The 21,338-nt window shown below is 39.9% G+C and overlaps 2 protein-coding genes across 2 annotated transcripts; both read left to right on the top strand.

Moving 5' to 3' along the window:
- The first annotated feature begins 12,801 nt into the window (after nucleotides 1–12,801).
- On the top strand, nucleotides 12,802–20,066 carry LOC104101502 (tRNA wybutosine-synthesizing protein 2/3/4). Its single transcript, XM_009608955.4, has 9 exons — nucleotides 12,802–13,797; nucleotides 14,769–15,168; nucleotides 15,370–16,530; nucleotides 16,640–16,769; nucleotides 17,961–18,196; nucleotides 18,532–18,667; nucleotides 18,877–18,953; nucleotides 19,368–19,474; nucleotides 19,597–20,066. Exons 1-9 carry the CDS (start codon nucleotides 12,987–12,989, stop codon nucleotides 19,701–19,703), a joined length of 3,165 nt encoding a protein of 1,054 aa, XP_009607250.1. The 5' UTR covers nucleotides 12,802–12,986; the 3' UTR covers nucleotides 19,704–20,066.
- Nucleotides 20,067–20,254: 188 nt separating this feature from the next.
- Nucleotides 20,255–21,077, top strand: LOC104101501 (SKP1-like protein 11). The gene has a single exon (XM_009608953.4). It carries the CDS (start codon nucleotides 20,340–20,342, stop codon nucleotides 20,961–20,963), a length of 624 nt encoding a protein of 207 aa, XP_009607248.4. The 5' UTR covers nucleotides 20,255–20,339; the 3' UTR covers nucleotides 20,964–21,077.
- Nucleotides 21,078–21,338: the final 261 nt, after the last annotated feature.

Genomic DNA, 21,338 nt, shown 5'->3' with positions numbered 1-21,338 from the left:
TACACATTTTCGGATAACACCATCAGTACAAATTTTGAAGAGATATGGCTCATCCCAATAGTAGTCTAGGCAGTCCCGTTTGAGCTTCTTCCTTTGGTTTGAGGAGAACTCATTCGGAATAAGGCAACTCACAAGATAGTTGGCCATGTAGGAAAACCATGGCATCCCAGTCATAGAAATGGAAAGGAGTTGTTCGTCAGGAAATGAGTCATTGATCTCAAGGCCATCATGTGGCCTCCCCTCCTCCTCCAATCGCGACAAGTGGTCCGCCACTTGATTATCACTACCCTTTCGGTCTTTAATCTCTAGATCAAACTCTTGCAATAGAAGCACCCACCGTATCAACCTTGCCTTAGAGTCTTTCTTGCTCATTAAATAATGAAGTGTCGCATGGTCGGTGTGAACAATCACCTTTATACCCATTAGGTACGGGCGGAACTTCTCCATAGTAAAGACAATGTCTAGGAGTTATTTCTCGGTCACCGTATAGTTGGCTTGGGCCTCGTTCATGGTATTGCTAGCATAGTATACCGGATGAAATATCTTATTAATTTGTTGCCCTAATACCGCACTAACCATTACATTGCTTACATCACATATGAGCTCAAATGGTAAGTTCCAATTTGGCGCGGTGATAATAGGAGTGGTAGTCAACTTATACTTGAGTAGTTCAAATGCTTTCATAGAATCTTCATTGAAAAGGAACTTGGAATCTTTCTCCTAGAGTTTGCACAAGGGGTTTACCACCTTAGAAAGGTCTTTGATGAATCAGCGGTAGAACCCCGCATGACCTAGAAAGCTTCTCACTCCCTTTACGGAATTAGGGGAGGGAGTTTGTATATCACTTCAATTTTTTCTTTATCAACCTCAATACCATTCTTGGAAATCAAGTGACCGAGGACAATGCCCTCTTTGACCATAAAGTGACACTTTTCCCAATTCAGTACCAAGTTAGTTTCTTCACAATATGCCAATACCTTATCCAAGTTATCTAAGCACTCTTCAAAAGAATCCCTCACCACAGAGAAATCATCCATGAAAACCTCGAGAAAGTCCTCCACCATATCGGTGAAGATGGACATCATACACCGCTGAAAGGTTGTCGGTGCATTGCATAACCAGAATGGCATCCGCGAGAATGCGAAAGTGCCATACGGAAAAGTGAAGGTGGTATTCTCTTGGTCTTTAGGTGCAATAAGAATCTGGTTATATCTGGAGTATCCATCCAAGAAGCAATAATAAGCATGTCCGTCTAACCTATCCAATATTTGATCAAGAAATGGAAGCGGAAAATGGTCTTTCCGCGTAACTTTGTTGAACTTTCTATAATCCATGCACACTCTCCACCCGGTGACAGTTCTAGTGAGGATCAATTCATTTTTTTCATTATTGATCACAGTCATGCCCCCTTTCTTTGGGACACATTGCACCGGCGAGGTCCACGAACTATCGGAAATGGGGTAAACCACCCTAGCATCCAACCACTTGATGATCTCTTTCTTTACTACCTCTTGCATGGCCTCATTCAATCATCTTTGATGTTCCACAGAAGGTTTGGAATCCTCCTCCAAAATGATTTTGTGTATGCAAAAGGATAGGCTTATACCCCGAATATCCGTCAATGTCCAACCTATTGCTTTCTTCCTCCTTTAAAGCACCGCAAGGGAGGCATCTATATTCACGTTAGTTAAGCACGAGGAAAGAATAACAGGTAAAGTGGAACAAGGGCCTAGAAACTCATACTTGAGGTGTGAAGGCAAAGACTTTAACTCCAAGGTGGGAGGCTCCTCGATTGAGGGCTTTGTTTGGAGTCTTCCGGTTTTCGAGATCCAAGGGAAGTTTTTGGGGCTTATAAGTATATGATCCCATTCCTTGTAAATCATTGACACATTCTACAAAGCCTTCTTTCTCATCCTCATCGTGATTCAACAACACACTTTCCAAGGTGTCTTCCCCATTTATCACAACACTTGTGTCATCAACAATTACTTCGGTTACAAGATCCACGAACGAACACACTTCGTTGCTATTTGGCTGCCTCATTGATTTACAAACATGGAACACCACGTTTTCATCGCCCACCCGGAAGGTGAGCTCTCCAGCTTCCACAACAACTAAGGCCTTCCCTGTAGCAAGGAAAAGTCTCCCTATAATGATTGACACCTCGTAGTCAACCTCACAGTCAAGTATCACAAAATCTCCGGGAAGGATGAACTTGTCGACCCTAACTAACACATCATCAATTATCCCCAATGGCCTATTCATTGTCCGATCCGCCATTTGCAACCTCATGGATATGGGTCTTGGTTGCCCAATCCCCAAAGTTTTGAATACAGAATAAGGCATCAAGTTAATGCTTTCCCCCAAATCACATAAAGCTTTGGCGAAATCGGCACTCCCAATAGTGCACGGGATTGTGAAAGCACCGGGGTCTTCTAACTTTAGAGACATTAAGTGCACCATAACACTCACTTGATGTGTCATTTTGGTCGTTTCATAGTTCATTGATCTCTTCTTTGTTACCAAATCCTTCATGAACTTGGTATATCTCGGCATTTGTTCTAAGGCTTCAACGAATGGCACATTTATGGACAAACTTTTCATCATATCAATGAATTTCCTGAATTGATTCTCATTTTTTTGCTTTGCAAGTATTTGAGGGTATGTAGGAGGAGGCCTTTGCATTGGTACATTAGCCTTTGGCATTACCGATTCCGGCATATCAGTCACGTGCTCCCTAGACGGGTTCACTTCTTCTTGAGTCTCCTCCACATTTTCATCAATATCAATCCTCGCTTCTTCATTAGCTTGGACATCATTGCTTGGCTCACCATCATATTGCACCAACACATCATCACCCACATGTCTTCTTTGGTTTTAGGTACTAGCAACTCCACCTCTCCCACTTCTTATTGTCACGGCCATTACATGCCCCGTATTCCCACCTTTCGGGTTCACCACCGTATCACTAGGTAGTTCCCCCTTTGGGAGAGTATTTAAAGCTTGAGAAATTTGGCTAAGTTGCACCTCCAAGTTGCGGATAGAAGTGTTGTGGGAGGCTAATTGGGCATCGGAGTCGGCGTTTTTCTCCATAATTTGCTTAAACATGTTTTCAATCCATCCCATTTCACTATTAGAAGAACTAGGACCTTGCGACGGATATGGAGGTGGGTTGTTTGGTTGTTGATACATCGGGCCCGACCCCCGATTTCTTTGATTGCTATTGTTCCAACCCCCTTGATTATTGTTGTTCCCCCAATTTCTTTGATTGTTGCCACCCCAATTACCTTGATTATTTCCTCCCCTATTGCCTTGATTACCTTGATTACCCCAATTTCTTTGATTATTGTTGTTTCCACCACTCCAATTTCCTTGGTGGCCTTGGTTGTTCCAGTTTCCTTGGTTTCCTTGTGATCTCCATTGTTGTTGATTTGGAGCATTGCTTCTCTGACCTTGATAATTGTTGACATACTGAACCTCTTCATCTTGCTCATCATATGAATCATCTTGATTATACCCACTATTAATTTGCTCAAATTGTTCCGGATGATTTTGTACTTGTTGACCTCATTGCCGTCTCTTGGTTCATGGTGGTTGTCAACTCCACAATAGCTTTCCCATGATCATGTAGATCCTTGTGTAGGTGAATAATATTTGGGTCACCCTGAGGAACATTGGCTCTACTTTGCCACACCGAAGAGGTGTTTGCCATATCCTCAAAGATTTCACAAGCTTTAGAATAAGGCGTGTTCATGAAGTTACCCCCAGCGAGTTGATTTACCACACACTGATTTGTTGTGTTCATCCCCCTGTACAAAGTTTGTTGGATCATGGCCTCGGTCATATCATTGTTCGGGCATTATTTGACCATGGTGCGATATCTTTCCCAAATCTCGTGCAATGGCTCATTGGGCTCTTGTTTGAAAGCTAAAATTTCATTCCTTAGTGTATCCATGTGCCCCGGAGAGAAGAATTTGGCAATGAACTTCCCGGCCAACTCATCCCAAGTGTGGATGGAATGATTGGGCAATCTCTCTATCCAATCCAAAGCCTTTTCCCGTAGAGAAAAGGGAAACAACCTTAACCGCAGTGCATCCTCGGTGACATTTGCTTGCTTGCTCCCCCAACAAGTATTGATGAAACCCTTGAGATGCTTGTAGGCACTTTAGTGTGGAGCTCCGGTGAAGAAACCCCGTTGCTAAAGCGGTGTAAGCATCATATTGGTAATTTGGAAGATGCCCGCTCTGATTCGGTGCGGGACTATTGCTCTTGCATAGCCCTCATTCGGCAACACCCGGTGTGCTGCTCTTGGTGGAGGCGGTCGGCCTCGCCTGTTTACTTGAGGCTCGGGATGAACCTCATCTACTTGATAGTCATATACCTCCTCCCTCAATGGTAAATTTCCGAGGGCTTGTTGTTAAGGGCCATTTTGTACCTGAAAGCAATTCACGAACAAAATTAGTGACTCGGAAGGAAAGAAAGACAAAACATACAAATACCTAGATATATAGCTAAATCCGTTTAATACCCCGGCAACAGTGCCAAAAATTGATCTGTGCCAAACCCATACCACAATTGAGTAGCGAGGCGGTCGATGCAATAATAAACCCAATAAAGGTCGGGATCGAATCCACATGGAGTTAGAATATGTGATTAGGTGTAAATCTAAGTTAATAGCAAGTTTTTGCTTTAATTGCACTTCTACAAACTTGATTGGTTTTTCTACTTCTAACTTTACTCTACAGATTGCAATAATTGAAACTAAGGACAATATTTTTGTTGTTGTTTTACAAATGTTTAAATCGACTAGGGTAGTGACTTCTACCTTGGTGGATATCTAACGGGTAGCAAAATCTAGGGCAAGCTTGATTAGTTGGGATTGTAATATAGCTATCACACCCGGGTACTCACTCTATACCTCTCGGTAGTTTGAGTGATTTTGCCCAATTTGGCTTTTTCAAGTCCAAATGGGTATTCATGCAAATCAAGTGATATTAGCTCAAGTTGGGTATTACTATCTCTAGGTTTAACCTTTTAATTGGGGCTATCAATTTCTTGAGTTCACCCCAATTCCTTGTTAAGCCTAGTTTTCCTAGACTTAGTTCCTCTTTCTTAAGTAGAAACTAAGTCATAAAGGCATGAATCAATATTTGCAACCATTAATTCTTGAGTTCTAGCAAGAAATAAGCTAAATATCACTAACTCATTCACATTCAAGCCCTAAAATCAAATACCCATTAAATACGCACACTAGGGTTGGGTCACAACCCTAGCTATGGGTTTAGCTACTTATGGAAATAACAAAAATTAAAGATGAAATGAAGATAAAATCCATAATATTAATTTATGGAATGAAAATCTAATGTTAAGAAGTGAATCTAGTACAAAATTTCCGAAAAATGAAAAGTCAGCCGTATACAAAACATAACATAACCTAACATACCCTAAAAATGACAAAAAATTCTATTTATACTAAGCTGAAAATATCTGACAAAAATGCCCCTCTTGAGGTTGTGCGGCCGCGTAATTCTGAGTGCGGCTGCACTCTTGCTTTCGCGGTCGCATAATTCTGATGCGGGCCGCGTTCTTCTCTTTTGGATCTGGGTTAAGCTAAACTTTCGCGGACCGCATAATTCTAAGAGCGGTCGCGCTCTAGATTATGCGGACGCATAAAAGTGATGCGGTCAGCGTTCTTGAGTGAAATCAACTCTCTGATTCTTCATCTTGTGGACCACATAATTTTGATCGCGGCAGCACAAGGGACTTCCGCGGCCGCACAATTCTGGTGCGGTCCTCGCTTCTCTCTTTTGCTCAAATTGTCAGCTCTATGAATCTCAGTCATCGCGGACCGCATAATTTCAATTGCGGTCGCACAGGGACTTTCGCGGCCGCACATTTCTAGTGCGGTCCGCGCTCATCACTTGTCCCAAAATCACACTCTCTGGATCTCCCTCTTACGGACTGCATAATTTTGATCGCGACCGCATCATAGCTTTCGCGGCCGCACATTATTTGTGCGGTCCGCGCTTCAGACCTCTTTGCCCAACCTTGGTTTTTGTTCAACTTTTGACTCCTTTGTGAGTTGATTTTGATTCCTTTGGCTCATTTTGAACAATTCCTACAAGCAAGCATATTTCATTAGTTTCCGGAAATACCTTCAAGCATTTTTGGCCTAAAACACAAGTAAAAGAGAGCAAATAATATGTTAAAATCCCTACTTATCAGTAGTATTTCTCTCCATTTTCCTTCGGCGTTGGTTAATCTTTTCTTAAGATTTTGGATGATGGTTTTGTTGGTCGATTCGGCTTGTCTTTTCCCACTGGGATGATAAGGTGTCGATAGGATCCTTTTGATTTTGTTGTGTTCGAGAAATTTTGTCACTTTGCTTCTGATGAATTGTTTTCCATTATCACATATAATCTCGGATGGCATCCCGAACCGACATATGATGTGGTCCCAAATGAAGTCTATCACCTCATTTTTTCTGTCTTTCTCGAAAGCCGGTGCTTCTACACATTTAGAGAAATAATCAGTCATAAACAAAATAAACTGAGCCTTACCTGGGGCCGATGAGAGGGGGCCGACGATGTCCATACCCCATTTCATGAAAGGCCAAGGAGATAGGATAGAGTGGAGAAGTTCCCCGGGTCGATGAATCATGGGCGCATGTATTTGGCATTCGACGCATTTTCGAATGAACTCCCTGGCATCTTTGTCCATATTGATCCAATAATATCTTGCTCTGATTATTTTGTGGACTAATGAATCGACACCGGAATGATTCCCACAAGTGCCCTCGTGAATCTCACGTAGGATGTAGTTGGTATCTCCCGGTCCCAAACATCTTGCCAGTAGGCCATCAAACATCCTTCTGAACAGCGTTCCATCATTGGATAAGGTGAACCGTGCAACTTTTGTGCGTAGAGCTCTCGATTTCTTTGGATCCGATGGAAGTTTCCCGTTCTTGAAGTATTTTATATATTTGTTTCTCCAATCCCAGGTTAGACTCGTGGAGTTTATCTCGGCATGACCTTCTTCTATTACCGATTTCATGAGTTGTACGATAGTCCCCGAGTTGAGTTCCTTATCCTCGACCGAAGAACCTAAGTTCGCAAGAGCGTTGGCCTCACTGTTCTTTCTCGAAGCACATGTTGCAAAGTCCATTCCTTAAACCGATGTAGAGTCACTTGTAATTTATCCAAGTACCTCTGCATTCGATCTTCTCAGACTTTGAAAGTTCCGTTGACTTGATTTACCATGAGGAGGGAATCACATTTGGCCTCCACGACCTTGGCTCCCAAGCTTTTAGCTAGTTCGAGGCCTGCAATCATGGCCTCATATTCGACCTCATTATTAGTCAATTTTGTAGTTTTAATAGATTGTCTAACTACAATACTTGTGGGCGATTTTAGTACGATGCCCAGTCCGGACCCCTTTGCGTTTGAGGCTCCGTCCGTAAAGAGGGTCCAGATTCCCGAAGAGGTATCAGATTTTATCAGTAATTCCTTTTCAATTCCGGGTACCAAGGCCGGTGTGAAGTCAACCACGAAGTCCGCTAAGATTTGAGATTTGATAGCGGTTCGAGGTCGATACTCGATGTCGTACCCGCCGATCTCTAAGGCCCATTTGACCAATCGACCTGAAAGCTCAGACTTGTGTAAAATATTTCGTAGAGGATAAGTCATTACAACATGTATCGGATATCACTGGAAATATAGTTTTAGTTTCTTAGAGGCACTTATTAAAGCAAGCGCTAATTTTTCTAAGTGTTGATATCTAGTTTCGGCCTCACCTAAAGTTTGACTGATATAATAAATAGGGAATTGTGTACCTCATTCTTCTCGAACTAGGACTCCACTCACCGCTATCTCCGAGACAACTAGATATAGGTATAGCTATTCGTCTGCCTTCGGGGTATGGAGCAATGGAGGGCTCAATAAATATCGTTTTAGCTCTTCCAAAGCCTGCTGACACTCCGGAGTCCATGCGAAATTGCTTTTCTTTTTAAGTAGAGAGAAAAATTGGTGGCTCCTATCCGAGGATATCGAAATAATCGTCCCAGGGCGGCTATCCATCCTGTTAGCCTTTGCACGGCCTTTACATTATCTACCACTGTGATGTCCTCGATTGCTTTGATTTTATCAAGGTTAATCTCGATTCCTCGATTGGACACCATGAAGCCGAGAAACTTGCCCGAGCCAACCCTGAAAGTACATTTTTCGGGATGGAACTTCATATTGTACTCCCTTAGTATGTCGAAAGATTCCTGCAAATGCTTTAAATGGTCCTCTGCTCGTAGGGATTTAACTAACATGTCATCAATATAAACTTCCATTGTTTTTCCTATTTGCTTTTCGAACATTCGGTTTACTAGGCATTGATAAGTTGCACCAGCATTTTTTTAGACCGAATGGCATCACGTTATAACAGTAGGTACCGTACTTAGTGATAAACGAGGTTTTCTCTTGATCCTCCGGGTTCATCTGTATTTGGTTGTACCCGGAATAGGCATCGAGAAAACTGAGAATCTCATGGCCGGCCGAGGCATCGATCATACGATCGATATTAGGCAAAGGAAATGAATCCTTAGGACATGCTTTATTCAGGTCTTTATAATCTATACACATTCTAAGCTTGTTCCCCTTTTTAGGGACTACCACAACATTTGCAAGGCATTCGAGGTATTTTACTTCCCGAATGGACCCTATTTTAAGAAGTTTAGTTACCTCATCTTTGATGAAGGCGTGTTTGACCTCGGACTGGGGCTTTCTTTTTTGTTTTACCGGGTGGAACTTTGGGTCCAAGCTTAGCTTATGAGTGGTAATTCCCGATAGGATCCCTGACATGTCAAGATGGGACCAAGCGAAACAATCTATGTTAGATATAAAAAATTGAATAAGCTTTTTCCTAAGCTCGGGATCCAACCCCGTACCCGGGTATACCTTTCGTTTGGGCAGATATTCGATTAGTATGACTTGCTCCGGTTCTTCGACCGTAGATTGAGTAGCGTCGAAATCATCGGAGACCACGAAGGATCGAGGGATCCTATGCTCATCATCTTCGTCAGTCTTCCGATTCTTTAATTGGGTCAGAGCTGACGTTTGTGATTGCTATTTGGTATTCCGTTCCTCCTTCGAACCCGATGCTTCTGCCGATGATAGTAAAGATATCGAAGTTGCTTCTTCGACGACAAAAATTTCTCTTGCGGCCGGTTGTTCTCCGTAAACTGTTTTGACTCCCTCCGATGTTGGGAATTTCAGAACCTGATGGAGGGTCGAAGGTACAACTCTCATATTGTGGATCCACGGCCTTCCAAAAAGGGCATTGTACCTCATATCGCCTTTAATTACGTGAAACTTCATTTCTTGGATGGTTCCGGCCATGTTTATTGGAAGAATTATCTCGCCTTTGGTAGTTTCACATTCCATATTGAATCCTTTTAGAACCAGGGTTGCGGGTACGACCTGGTCTTGTAGACTGAGTTGTTCTATGACCTTCGATCTAATAATGTTGGCCGAGCTACCTGGATCAATTAACACACGCTTAACTTTAGTTTTATTCATAAGTACAGATATTACCAGTGCATCGTTGTGAGGTTGCATGACTCCTTCTGCATCTTCATTATTAAAGGACAGGGTTCCCATGGGTGCGTAATCCTGAGTTCGAGTGCGTTTAAGCACCGACCCCTGAAGGATATCGATCCCACCGATGATCATGTGGATGGTGTGTTATAGCTCTTCTTTTTCGTTTCATCTATTGAAATCCCTGTTTTTGAAATGATTTTTGGCCCGGTCACTTAAAAATTCTCGAAGGTGCCCTTTATTAAATAACCGGGCTACCTCCTCTCTTAGTTGTCTGCAATCCTCCGTTCTGTGGCCATGGGTGCCATGATATTCACATATTTGATTGGGATTCCTCTGGGCAGGGTCGGTCTGCATAGTTCGAGGCCATTTAGTATCTTTGATGTGTCCGATAGCCGATACGATAGCGGATGCATCGATGTTGAAGTTATACTCCAACAACCGAGGTGCTTCCTTTGGTCCGGTATGCCTGTCGAACCCATTCCTGTTCATCAGCCCCCGAGATCCTTGGCCTCTATTATTTCTCTTTTCACCTCGTACGGGGGTGCGTAAAGGTTCGCTACCCCTACGATCTCCGTTATATGGCCGATATTGATCCTTATTTACCCTTGGTTCTCGGTCGATTTCCCTTTTAGTATCGGACCCAGAACCCAACTGGTCATCTTCGACTCTTATTTTGGATTGATACCGATTGTGCACGTCGGCCCAAGTAATAGCTGGGTACTCGATCAAGTTATGCTTCAGCCACCGTGAAGCCATCGAGCTTCGTTCGTTTAGACCTTGAGTGAAAGATTGAATAACCCAATCATATGTGACTGGTGGTAGATCCATTCGTTCCATTTGGGAACGAGATACGAATTCTCTTAGCATCTCGTTATCCTTGTCTTATCTTGAATATGTCCGACTTCCTGGTTTCGACCTTTACGGCCCCAGCATGTGCTTTTACGAAAGAATCTGCAAGCATAACAAAAGAATCGATAGAGTTAGACGGTAAATTATGATACCATATCATTGCTCCCTTTGACAAGGTTTCACCGAATTTTTTCAATAATACTTATTCGATCTCATCGTCCTCTAGATCATTCCCTTTGATGGCACATATGTAAGAGGTGACATACTCGTTGGGGTCGGTCGTTCCGTTATATTTAGGAATCTCGGGCATGCAAAACTTCTTTGGGATCGGTTTAGGAGCCGCATTCGGGGGGAAGGCTTTTGTATGAATTTTTTGGAATCTAAGCCCTTCAATATCGGTGGTGCCCCCGGGATCTGATCAACCCTGGAGTTATATGTTTCCATTTTTTTGTCGTTTGCCTCGATCCTCCTTTCTCCTGACTCTATTCGTTTTGTCAGTTCTTCGAACATCTTAACAATTTTCGGATTAGTCCCCAATTCTTGCTCATTTGGTTGACCTTACTATAGCTGGCCCCGTTTTGTGGGTGACTTCTTGGGGTGGACTGGGTTCGAGCCTGGTTGGTGCTTGGGTTTGGCTCTGCAACTAGGCTATTGCTACTTGCTGAGCTTGCAACATCTCGAAGATCATACGCAAGCTGATTCTGTTTTCCTCAACATTTTGGGTATTTCGAGCTGCAGACCGAGTTCCACCATGAATGCTGTTTTCTGGGTCGGAACGTTGGTTCGCCTCGATGGCCGCATGTGAATTGACGTCTATTGGCTCTTTGACCCGAGCTCCAACGGGATCGACGAGTGGCCTTCCACCCCCGGGGGTTAAGTTGTTATTCTCGTCTTGAAGGCCAACTTCGTTGTCGATAGGTAGGGCCATTAATTGAGAATTCGTCGTTTATAACCTGAAATCAAAGATACTTCCAAGAGCAAGTGTAAAATGGTGTGTTTTGTAGAGATTCGTACCAAACAACCATTGTTATCCTTAGCCCCACGGTGGGCGCCAAACTGTTTATCCGAAAAACGGATAGAGATGAATTTGTACGTAGTTATAAGGGTACATGGTATAACTTGATACAAATCGTAAAAGGGGGTAGAAATGTTGAATATTGACCGTAAGCAATGAAATACAAACAAAGTTAAAAGTGGAATGATTTATGAATAAGTAAGATGAATCAATGTATAAAGCTCAAAGGGATAATCTCCCAGAATAGGAGTGTATCAAAAGTATCTAAGTTATATTCTATATCAGTGCCTTAATGGTTTTGTGTCTTGCAAAAATATAGCCATCCCTTTTATAGTGGAGGGATCCTACTTTAGATATAATTAAAAATACATAGTGGGGAACCCATGATAAATTAGTTTTTCCCTAATTCCCGTCGAGATTCTCTCCCTTAGTGCGGTTGTAATGGCTCTTGTCTATGAGCTCGATATTGACTCGAGCTAGATATTGATTCGGGCTCGGTATTGGTCGGTCTCTGGCTCTTAAGCTCGATAACACCGCTTCGTATCAAAGTTCGATTTGGACTCGAGCTTGGTAATGACTTCGAGCTTGGTATTTGATCGGTCCCTGAAACTCGAAGCTCGGTAACCTGGCTTCAGACCTCATCTCGATATTATGAAGACGCTCTTCGGTCCATTAAGTTCCCATCTTAACCAATCGTACGAAGGTCGAAACCGGTTTTGACCGTATATACTATCAGAATCGAAGGTACACACTAAGGAGTTGTTTGGTTTGAATATAGGTTATGATGGGATAAGTTATGCTGGGATTGTTTTTTATCTACTGTTTGTTATGTTGTATTAAAAATAACATTTGCATAATTTCTAAGAAGAAGGTATGAGGTATAAGTTATCCCGTTATTAATTTTAATCCCGGGATAACTTATCCCAAGTTTGCTAATCAAACAAAGTATTAAGGCGGTATTAAATTTTATCCCAGTACTATTTGTACTTATAACTCATACCAAACGACCCCTAACAACATACATAAACATTAATACTGCACCCTCACCAAAACCAAATTATTAGAATAATAAGTAAATTACTAAATTAATGCACCTAGTGACCTGTTAAACGAACTTATTCCTCTTCCTTTTATTTTATAAAGCCACGTAAACTAGTTTTATTCACTTTCCCTTTCTATTATAAACCTCTGCAGGTGGTAAACAAATACGAGGATTGGAAATTGGTATCTCAGTTCCTAGAGAAAACTTGTCAATTTGAAAAAAAAAGATTGGTCCATTCCAGATTATTGTTTACATATTCTCCAAAAAATATCTGAAGTTAATTAAATGAAGAATAGGACGCCTTATAAAATTTTTACCCAAACATAAACATGTAATACTTGATCCAACATATAGTGTTTATGGGCCAGGCCGAAGGCACGAAATCAAAATCAAAATTAACCCAATACCCTAAACCCCAAATCACACTGTCCCCCTATCATCGTCCATAATGCTTAAACCCTAATTCAGCTACTGAGCAAGAACACAGTCAAAATCAATGGAGTTCGAAAAGAGAAAGGCAGCAACTGTAGCTTCAATAAATTCACCAGAGACAGACAAATCACCAAAAGGCAACATAGACGCACCAATTATCCCTTTACTCAACACCCTCAACTCACACCCTTCATATTTCACCACCAGTTCTTGTTCTGGCCGTATCTCCATTCTCTCAACACCCACCACCCCCTTCAACAACCCCACCAAGAAAAAAGCTAAAGGAGGCAAATGGGTCTTCATTTCTCACGACCCAATTCAACCCCACTTGATTTTACCACTCCTTTTTTCAACCGAGTCAACTCAAAAAGTCAGCGAGTTGAATCAGCCACATAGCCTTGTGTTCAGGTTTGAGCCTTTGATTATTGCAGTGGAGTGTAAGGACATAGAGTCAGCTCAGTTCTTGGTTTCTTTAGCTATTTCATGTGGGTTTAGGGAGAGTGGTATTACTAGTGTTAATAAGAAAAGAGTGATCATTGCTATACGATGTTCGATTCGATTGGAAGTGCCGTTAGGGGATACTGAGAAGTTAATGGTGTCCCCTGAATATGTAGAGTACCTTGTTATGTTAGCAAATGAGAAAATGGAGACTAATAAAAAAAGAACTGATAGCTTTCTTGATGCTTTGTTGAAAAACGGGTTTTCCGGTACACGGATTGGTAATGAGGAGTTTTTAGATAATGGAAAGGTAGAATGTGATGAGGGTCCAGTATGTTTTAATACCAAGGAGGCCGGATTGTTGGAAAATTCTTTGGGTAATGCTGTTAGTGGAAATGGAAATGCTAAAAGAAGAGACTTTGATGATTCTTATTCTGGTAATTATTCTCTGTATCATTTCCTAATTGATCCATTTCAGATTTCAGTGCAATTTTGCTTCTGTAGTTTAACGATATGAGCTTTTTTTACTCTATAAGATATTGTTGTGTATATATTGCAGATCATATAATGTTGTTGTAACATCATGTGATTGTGAATCTGCTGTGTGAGACATTGTTTTATACATTATGACAGGTGAATCTAGTTTTCTTGCATTGTTGTCGGGAAAACTTATCATAGAGTAGTCCACTAGAATTGGAAGAAATTGTTCATCTTGGTAATCTGCGAATGTGTAATAATTAAAGGAAATTGCAGAATCTTATCCGTAGATTGGAAAGCATGTTATAAAATGATAGGAAACGTGTCACATTGTATGGGTATTTGATGTGGATTATCAAAATAAACCAAAATAAAGCCAAACAAAAAAAGTGCATGTACCCCTGCTAAACACTTGCACACACCCTCATTGTATATACAACCATAATTGAGTCCATCTGACATAGGCCATGTTTCATTATTTGAACCCTAGGAGTGCTGTATCTGGGAGGATTCATGATTTGTTTTAACTTGCATGTCGATTATATCATTCTTGGACACATACAGGTGAATGTAAATGCTTTATTATGCTAAGTGTCAGCACTCTATAAGTAAAAACTGAAAGTGCTTAAGTATATGTAGAACCTGCTATGTTGATAAGAATGCAATGCAATGCATGTTTAATCGATTTTAGAGGCTTGAAAACCTCAAGATATGCATCGTAGTTTACTCTAAACTCAGCATCTTGACTCCTATATTCTCATTGTTTCATTGCCCTTAAAATTCGAATATATTATTAATTATACCAGTGCAACATTTGTTAATTGTTGCAAATGCATAAGCGTGGTAGTACTCTGACCGCTAATGTATGTTGCATTGCAGGATACATTCCCTTGAATGTGACAACAAGTCCTAATATTTAATTAATTGACAGGATCAGAAGTAGCCCCTGAAATCAACCTACACACTGTTAAATTAGTGATTTCTGGTGAATCAATTGAGAGGCTATTCCTCTGGGGTCACTCTGCTTCTACAGTGGATAATGTGGATAACAAGAAGGTTCTCATATTTGGTGGCTTTGGAGGAATAGGAAGACATGCGCGAAGAGATGATCTATTGCTTCTTGATATAGAAAGTGGAAGGATGGAAGTGATTGATGTTTTGAATGCCCCATGTCCACGTGTGGGCCATACATCATCTATGATTGGAGATTCAATGTATGTGATTGGAGGAAGAGCTGACCCTTTGAATATTCTGAATGATGTGTGGGTTTTTAATGTGACAAAGAAAGATTGGCGGCTGTTAGAGTGTTCGAACAGTCCATTCCTTCCAAGGTGCTGTTTATGTCTTCTTTTCTTCAATGGCTACTGTGTGAAGTGTTTCTGCTCTCTATATAGTTATATTCTGGTGTCTTCTTTAGCAGAAATATTACCTTTCAGAGATTTATACTCTTTTTTTTGTGTAAGAATCTCTTATATATAATTTATTTCTTAACCTCATACTCTAAGATAGTCAGTTACTTTTGTGCAGTACAGGCATAGACATGCTGCAGCTGCTGTAGGTTCAAGAATTTATGTATTTGGGGGAATTCAGAATGATTTAATATTCTCATCAGTGTATGTCTTCGACACACAAAACTTTGAATGGAGCGAAGTACAAGTTCAAGGGGATTTTCCATGTGCACGTCATTCTCATTCAATGGCAGCATATGGATCTCAATTATTTGTATTTGGGGGATATGATGGGCAGAAGGCTCTAGGGGACCTGTATAGTTTTGACGTGAAAACATGTCTTTGGAAGAAAGAAAAGATGATTGGAGGACCAGCTGCAAAATTTTCTCATTCTATGTTTATTTATAAGAAATATCTCGGGATCATTGGGGGCTGTCCTGTTAGTCAACAGAACCAGAGATTATCATTACTCAATCTGGAATCTCATTTGTGGAAGCATATTACTATCAGTTCTATTGGTGAAGGCCTGTTTGTTCGTAGTACGGCAAATATTGTTGATAATGACCTAATAATGATTGGTGGTGGGGCAGCCTGTTATGCATTTGGAACAAAGTTCAGTGAACCAGTGAAAGTAGATCTGTTACCTTTGATATCACTAATAGAATGTCCCACGCATTTACACGAGGAAAATAAGCATGCCATTTATCAAGAGGAAGAAACGATGAGAGAAATGAACATTTCCTCTTGTTTTCCACAGAATGAAGTGGAACCAGTAAATAACGGAAGCTTTCATCAGAATTCAGAGGGTAGAGATTCTGGAATTGCTGGAAGTCAGATGGTTGCTTCCCATTGGGTTATTCGGCTCAAAAGGAAAGATGCAAAAATGGCAAAGGATATGTTGAAAAAGTTTGGATGGTTAGATCTCGGGAGAAAGGTCCATCCGCAGGATGATGGAAAGGATATCTGTTTCCCTGTCACAGAAAACTTTTGCGCTTTATTCAACCAGAGAAATAACCTGGGAGATGTTCCTGAATCTGTGTGTCAAGAGGGAATACCAGTGAAAGATACATGCATTTCAACAGCCTTGAACATTCTGATTGAATGTGGAGCAACTATACTAGCTGATGAAATCGTCAGAGTTGAAAAAGCTTCACATTCTCCATTCAAAGTAATGTCTGAAGCTGTTGCCACTCTGTTAAGTGACCGAGGTCTGCCGTTGCAACTTTTAGAGGAGTTACCTTCAAGGTTTCATTTTTTGTTATTTTTGGCTTATTTTATCTCAGAATAGTGAATTAGTTGTTGTTTTCTAAGTGTCCAATATAAGGTGATAAGTTGACATCCTTCCTCTCATCAGATGGGAACGACTTGGTGATATTGTTGTGCTTCCCGTAACATCCTTCAAGGACTCAGCATGGGACTTGATTGGCCAGGAGCTTTGGTTTATAGTCGCAAAATCCCTGGGGGCTCATCGCCTTGCTCGACAAGTAAGTTAGTGATAGTTTATTACTTAACTATTCTTAGGAGTATTATTATGCGTGCTTTTAGTTACTTGCATTTTAGACAAAAGTAGCTTACGGTCCTAGTGTACACTTTCTTTAAAAATAATTATGGGTACTATACTCACAAAAAAATTGTGCATGCTTAACTATTAGTGTAAGATGTGACCCAACACCTGGTTGACATTCCTTTTGTATGTCGCTAATTTGTCGGAATTCCATTGTTGGTTGAGTGCCTAATGTCAGCGATACAGTCAGCACTTTTTTAGGAAAATTTTTGTTTTTAAAAAAACGATCCTATGAAGTTTGAGAATTATTTACCTCTTACCTTGTTCAAATTATTCTTTTTGTAATGAACTCGATGCTAGTAATTTCAATATTGAGCTGGGTTACCGAGGGCGTGGCTTTTGTTTACTGCTAGATGAGAAACAAAAAGTAGCTCCGTTCGTCTTTTTCTTTCTTTTTTCACTCTAAATATGTATTCTCTCTAATTGCTTAAGCTTCTAGATGAGCTGGTTGCACAATTCAAAATGGTACTAGAGCAGGAAAAAGTCCTAGATTCAAGTTTCACCTTTGTGCTTGCTTGGTTCATGAAAAAGAGATTCATACCTGCACGAAAATAGGCGTATTAAAGCTATAATTAAGCAAATATAAGTGTCATCTCTTTGACCTGAGAAAAAAGTGTCATCTCTAATAGCTTAGCTTTCAGATGATTTGGTTACATAATTCAACAACTATGACAAGCGGGTATAAAAGTGTGATAAGTTACTTTTCTTTAAGTTGTTGGGTAAATGAGAGGCCTCGTCAACTAATTGCGTGTACAAGTAGAAAGGAATATGATTTCAAGAAACTTAAAATTATCTTTTGCTGATATTTAATTTGAAATTGACGGAGTAGCATGTTAAATATGTTTAAGTCTTTTTTCATAACTTCTATAACACCGTGAATAGCCTCCCAGATTCTTGAAGTGTTAGTGGTGTCATAGCATTATTTCCTGCTCCTGGAGTGTCTTCTTATGAGCTCAGCTTAATTTATCCTGAAAACTGCCATTTAGGTAGTAGTTGAAGCAGTGACTTAACGATCTACTTGCTTTTCCAAAGTTGTAGAAATGTTCCACTGCCACTCTAGTTGATTGATTTCGTTGCTTATGTTGTTAATGGTGTGCGCTTAATTATTTAGGGGCGAATTGCACCAACTGGTACGAGGGACAGTACTTTGGAGATTCTTGTTGGAGATGACGGTTGGGTCAACCACCGAGAAAATGGAATTCTTTATTCCTTTGATGCTACCAAGTGCATGTTTTCATGGGGTAATCTCTCTGAGAAGCTTCGAATGGGCCACTTTGACTGCAAAGACGAAGTTATAGTAGATTTGTTTGCTGGTATTGGATACTTTGTCCTACCCTTCTTAGTGAGGTGATTCTTTGTTGCTTCTATCTCCTTTTCACTTTCTTTATGTACAATCATTTCAATCTCTGCCTTCAATTCGACTGTATAAACCTCGAGCAAAAATGGAGTTGGATATTTGATTGGTGTTAATTTAAGCCTTATTTATAATTTTTTTTTCACTTTTCACATCTCAAGGTGATTTTACGTGTACATGATTTGCACGAGGCAGTAGATATGTTATGGTGTTGATGCAATCCATTGATTGGTCTTAATGCCTAAAATTCCAGAATTGCTAATCATACCTTTGTTCTTTCCTTGATATCATGTCAGAGATTTATTGTGTTTGTAATGTACTTTGTTAGGGCCAAAGCCAAGCTTATGTATGCTTGTGAATGGAACCCCTATGCGGTTGAGGCACTTCGTCGTAACGTTGAAGCTAATCTTGTTGCTGATCGTTGTGTATTACTCGAAGGAGATAATCGAATTACAGCGCCAAAAGTATGCAACTTTAATCATTGCCAATGCCATCTTTTTTCTTAGTTTTGTTAATATCTTTATGCTTGTAAATATATTTATCAGCTAACTTGTCTTGTCAGTTAATTATTTTTTTCAAAAAAGAAATTGCTTCACTTGCTTAGTTTGATTCTTGTGTTCAATCCTTTTAATGGGCATTAATATTTCGTCTCTGGATATTTGTTCACTTGCAGGGTGTAGCTGATAGAGTGTGTCTCGGTCTCATTCCCACAAGCGAGGGTAGTTGGGTTACTGCTGTCAGAGCATTAAGGTATGTATATCTCGAAAATGTTATCAATATGGTTTAGAATCTCGTTTATTCCCTTTAGTAAATCGATTCATAGAAAAGATTAAGACCTGTGGAAGCGGAAGGGAATGGAAATACTGTGTGATCTCTCTTTTATTTCGCTATTCTGTCTCTTGTCTTGCTATCAAACAAATGAGGAAAGAAAAAACAATTGGCAAATGAAATTCAACCGAAATCCTCCTTCCTTTTTAGTTTTTAAATTCTCTCTTTCTAATAACTGCACGAAAATTAGGGAACTTCTAACAAAAACTTTTGTTGAATGTAGTGCCTGGGATATTCTCTCATAACATGCAATAAACCTTGTTTCGATTTGCATTAGGTTCCTCGATCTGCTAGTCTCCTGTCAATTTAATCTCTAACCTAATGTGTGAAATGCAGAGAGAAGGGTGGTATATTGCACATCCATGGCAATGTCAAAGATTCTGAAGAAAATGTCTGGACAAACTATGTTTCCCAGTCAATTCAAGAAATTGCTAGATCTGAAGGTATATTTTTTCCAACCTTATATCAACAGGATTATGTTACATTCTTGCTGTTAAGCCTTGGCTAGAAACTTGGAGAAGTAAACCACGTCGAGATCGCTAATCGAACATTTCACTGTTAACAGGTCACTACTGGGATGTATCAGTAGAACACGTCGAGAGGGTGAAATGGTATGCGCCCCATATCCGCCATCTTGTAGCAGATGTGAGATGCAAACAGATTCAGACATAAGTGTTTGAGTTCAGAAATCCCATTTGAAGGTTGCTGCAAACAGTAGCTGCTGAGGGTTCTGTTCAATTCATTATTTAATTAAGCTAGCATGTGGACTATGAAATGTTATCCAGATTGACCATCTTAGATAAAAATAGGGGAAATATATTAGTGATGTTATGTCAAGGGTGTTTGGTAATTACGAGTAGCATTTTTTGGGGGTGAATTTTGTATTATTTGGGGAACTTTATGCGATTAAAGAAATTAAATCAAATATGTGCTCCATTGAAAAAAGATAATTATGTGATTAAAGAATTAAAATATGTTGCGAACAAGGTGTAAATCTGTTAATGTATAATTATGATTTATTATCCTTATTGCTGATTTGTTATCTCCTTGGAACATTAGTTCTATAATATGCATTTGGTTTTGTTTTTCTTTCCAGAACGTGTTTGAATTTGGTTTGAAATAATCAGTTTTGAATTGGTTTGGAAAAAAGGAAAAAAAGAGGAAATACTAGTTTCGGAAATTTTTCCATGTAAAACTAGTTTAGGCTGAAGTCAGTTATAAGGTTGGTTTCCGAGACCAAGTTGGTTTAGAAAAACCAAGAACTAAATCCAAATATGTTTGGGTTTAGCTTAATCCCTATAAATACCAATGCCTATACCAATTCCTCTTCATTCACTTCTTTGGAATTTTTTTCTCAAACCTTCTGCTAGTCCAAACTTTTTCCTAAGAAAAACTTTTCTCATGGCATCATCTTCAAAAATAACACCCGCAACAGAGAATAAGGTTTTGATCTTGAAGAGTAACGATGGCGACGAGTTTCAACTAGAAGAATCCATCGCCATCGGGTCTGTAACAATCAAGAACATGGTAGAAGATGATTGTGCGTCCAACATCATACCACTACCCAACGTTGACACTGAAACCCTAATCAAGACTATCGAGTACCTCAAAAAGCATGCAGAGATCTCGGGTTCAGACGAAGAAGAAGAAGAAATCAAGAAAACAAAAATCAAGGACTTCGATAAGGAATTCGTTAGCGTTAAGATGCAAAAACTCTTCAACATCATATTGGCTGCAAATTTCCTTGACATTAAGCCTTTGCTTGATCTTTGTGCTCAGGCTATTGCTGACAAGATTAAGAACAAGTCGCACGTGGCTGTTAGAAAAATTTTCAATGTTGAATGTGATTACACTAAAGAGGAAGAAGATGCCATTCGAAAAGACAATGAATGGGCCTTTGAAGGAGAAGAATTCGATGAATCCCTTGACTAGACTTAATTATGTATTCGTTTATGTAATCTTTAGGGTTTTTGGTTATGTTTTAATATATTAGGTGTTTCCTTTTATTTTTCTAATATGAATTTTTGTCCTAGTAATTTCGGTTTCATTACCCTACTTATATGGGATTTTATTAGAAAACTTATTACCTATGAATTTAATACTTCGTTGTGTTTCCATTCGTTATGAATTTTTGTTTGTTATATTTCAAAATCAAAAGATCAAGCATAAGTCAATATATATATGTACAAACGAAGCTTATAACAATGATTGATGACAATCTGTTGCTCTCTATTTGCTTGCAATTTTTACCGTTCGCATTTAGTGTGAAGTAAAAATAAATATCGTTTTCCACACGGTTCAAAAAGA

This window comes from Nicotiana tomentosiformis, chromosome 5 (assembly GCF_000390325.3).
Source record: "Nicotiana tomentosiformis chromosome 5, ASM39032v3, whole genome shotgun sequence".
NCBI lineage: Eukaryota > Viridiplantae > Streptophyta > Magnoliopsida > Solanales > Solanaceae > Nicotiana > Nicotiana tomentosiformis.
The sequence above is the reverse complement of the archived record's forward strand: the minus strand, read 5'-3'. Positions and strand labels throughout refer to the sequence as shown.

Bases quoted from the DNA above. Each gene is read 5' to 3' on its own strand.
- LOC104101501 (XM_009608953.4), top strand. From the start codon at position 20,340: ATGCCTATACCAATTCCTCTTCATTCACTTCTTTGGAATTTTTTTCTC.
- LOC104101502 (XM_009608955.4), top strand. From the start codon at position 12,987: ATGGAGTTCGAAAAGAGAAAGGCAGCAACTGTAGCTTCAATAAATTCA. The intron at 13,798-14,768 runs GTAATTATTCTC...ATTAATTGACAG, and splicing joins CTTTGATGATTCTTATTCTG to GATCAGAAGTAGCCCCTGAA. The intron at 19,475-19,596 runs GTATATTTTTTC...CACTGTTAACAG, and splicing joins AGAAATTGCTAGATCTGAAG to GTCACTACTGGGATGTATCA.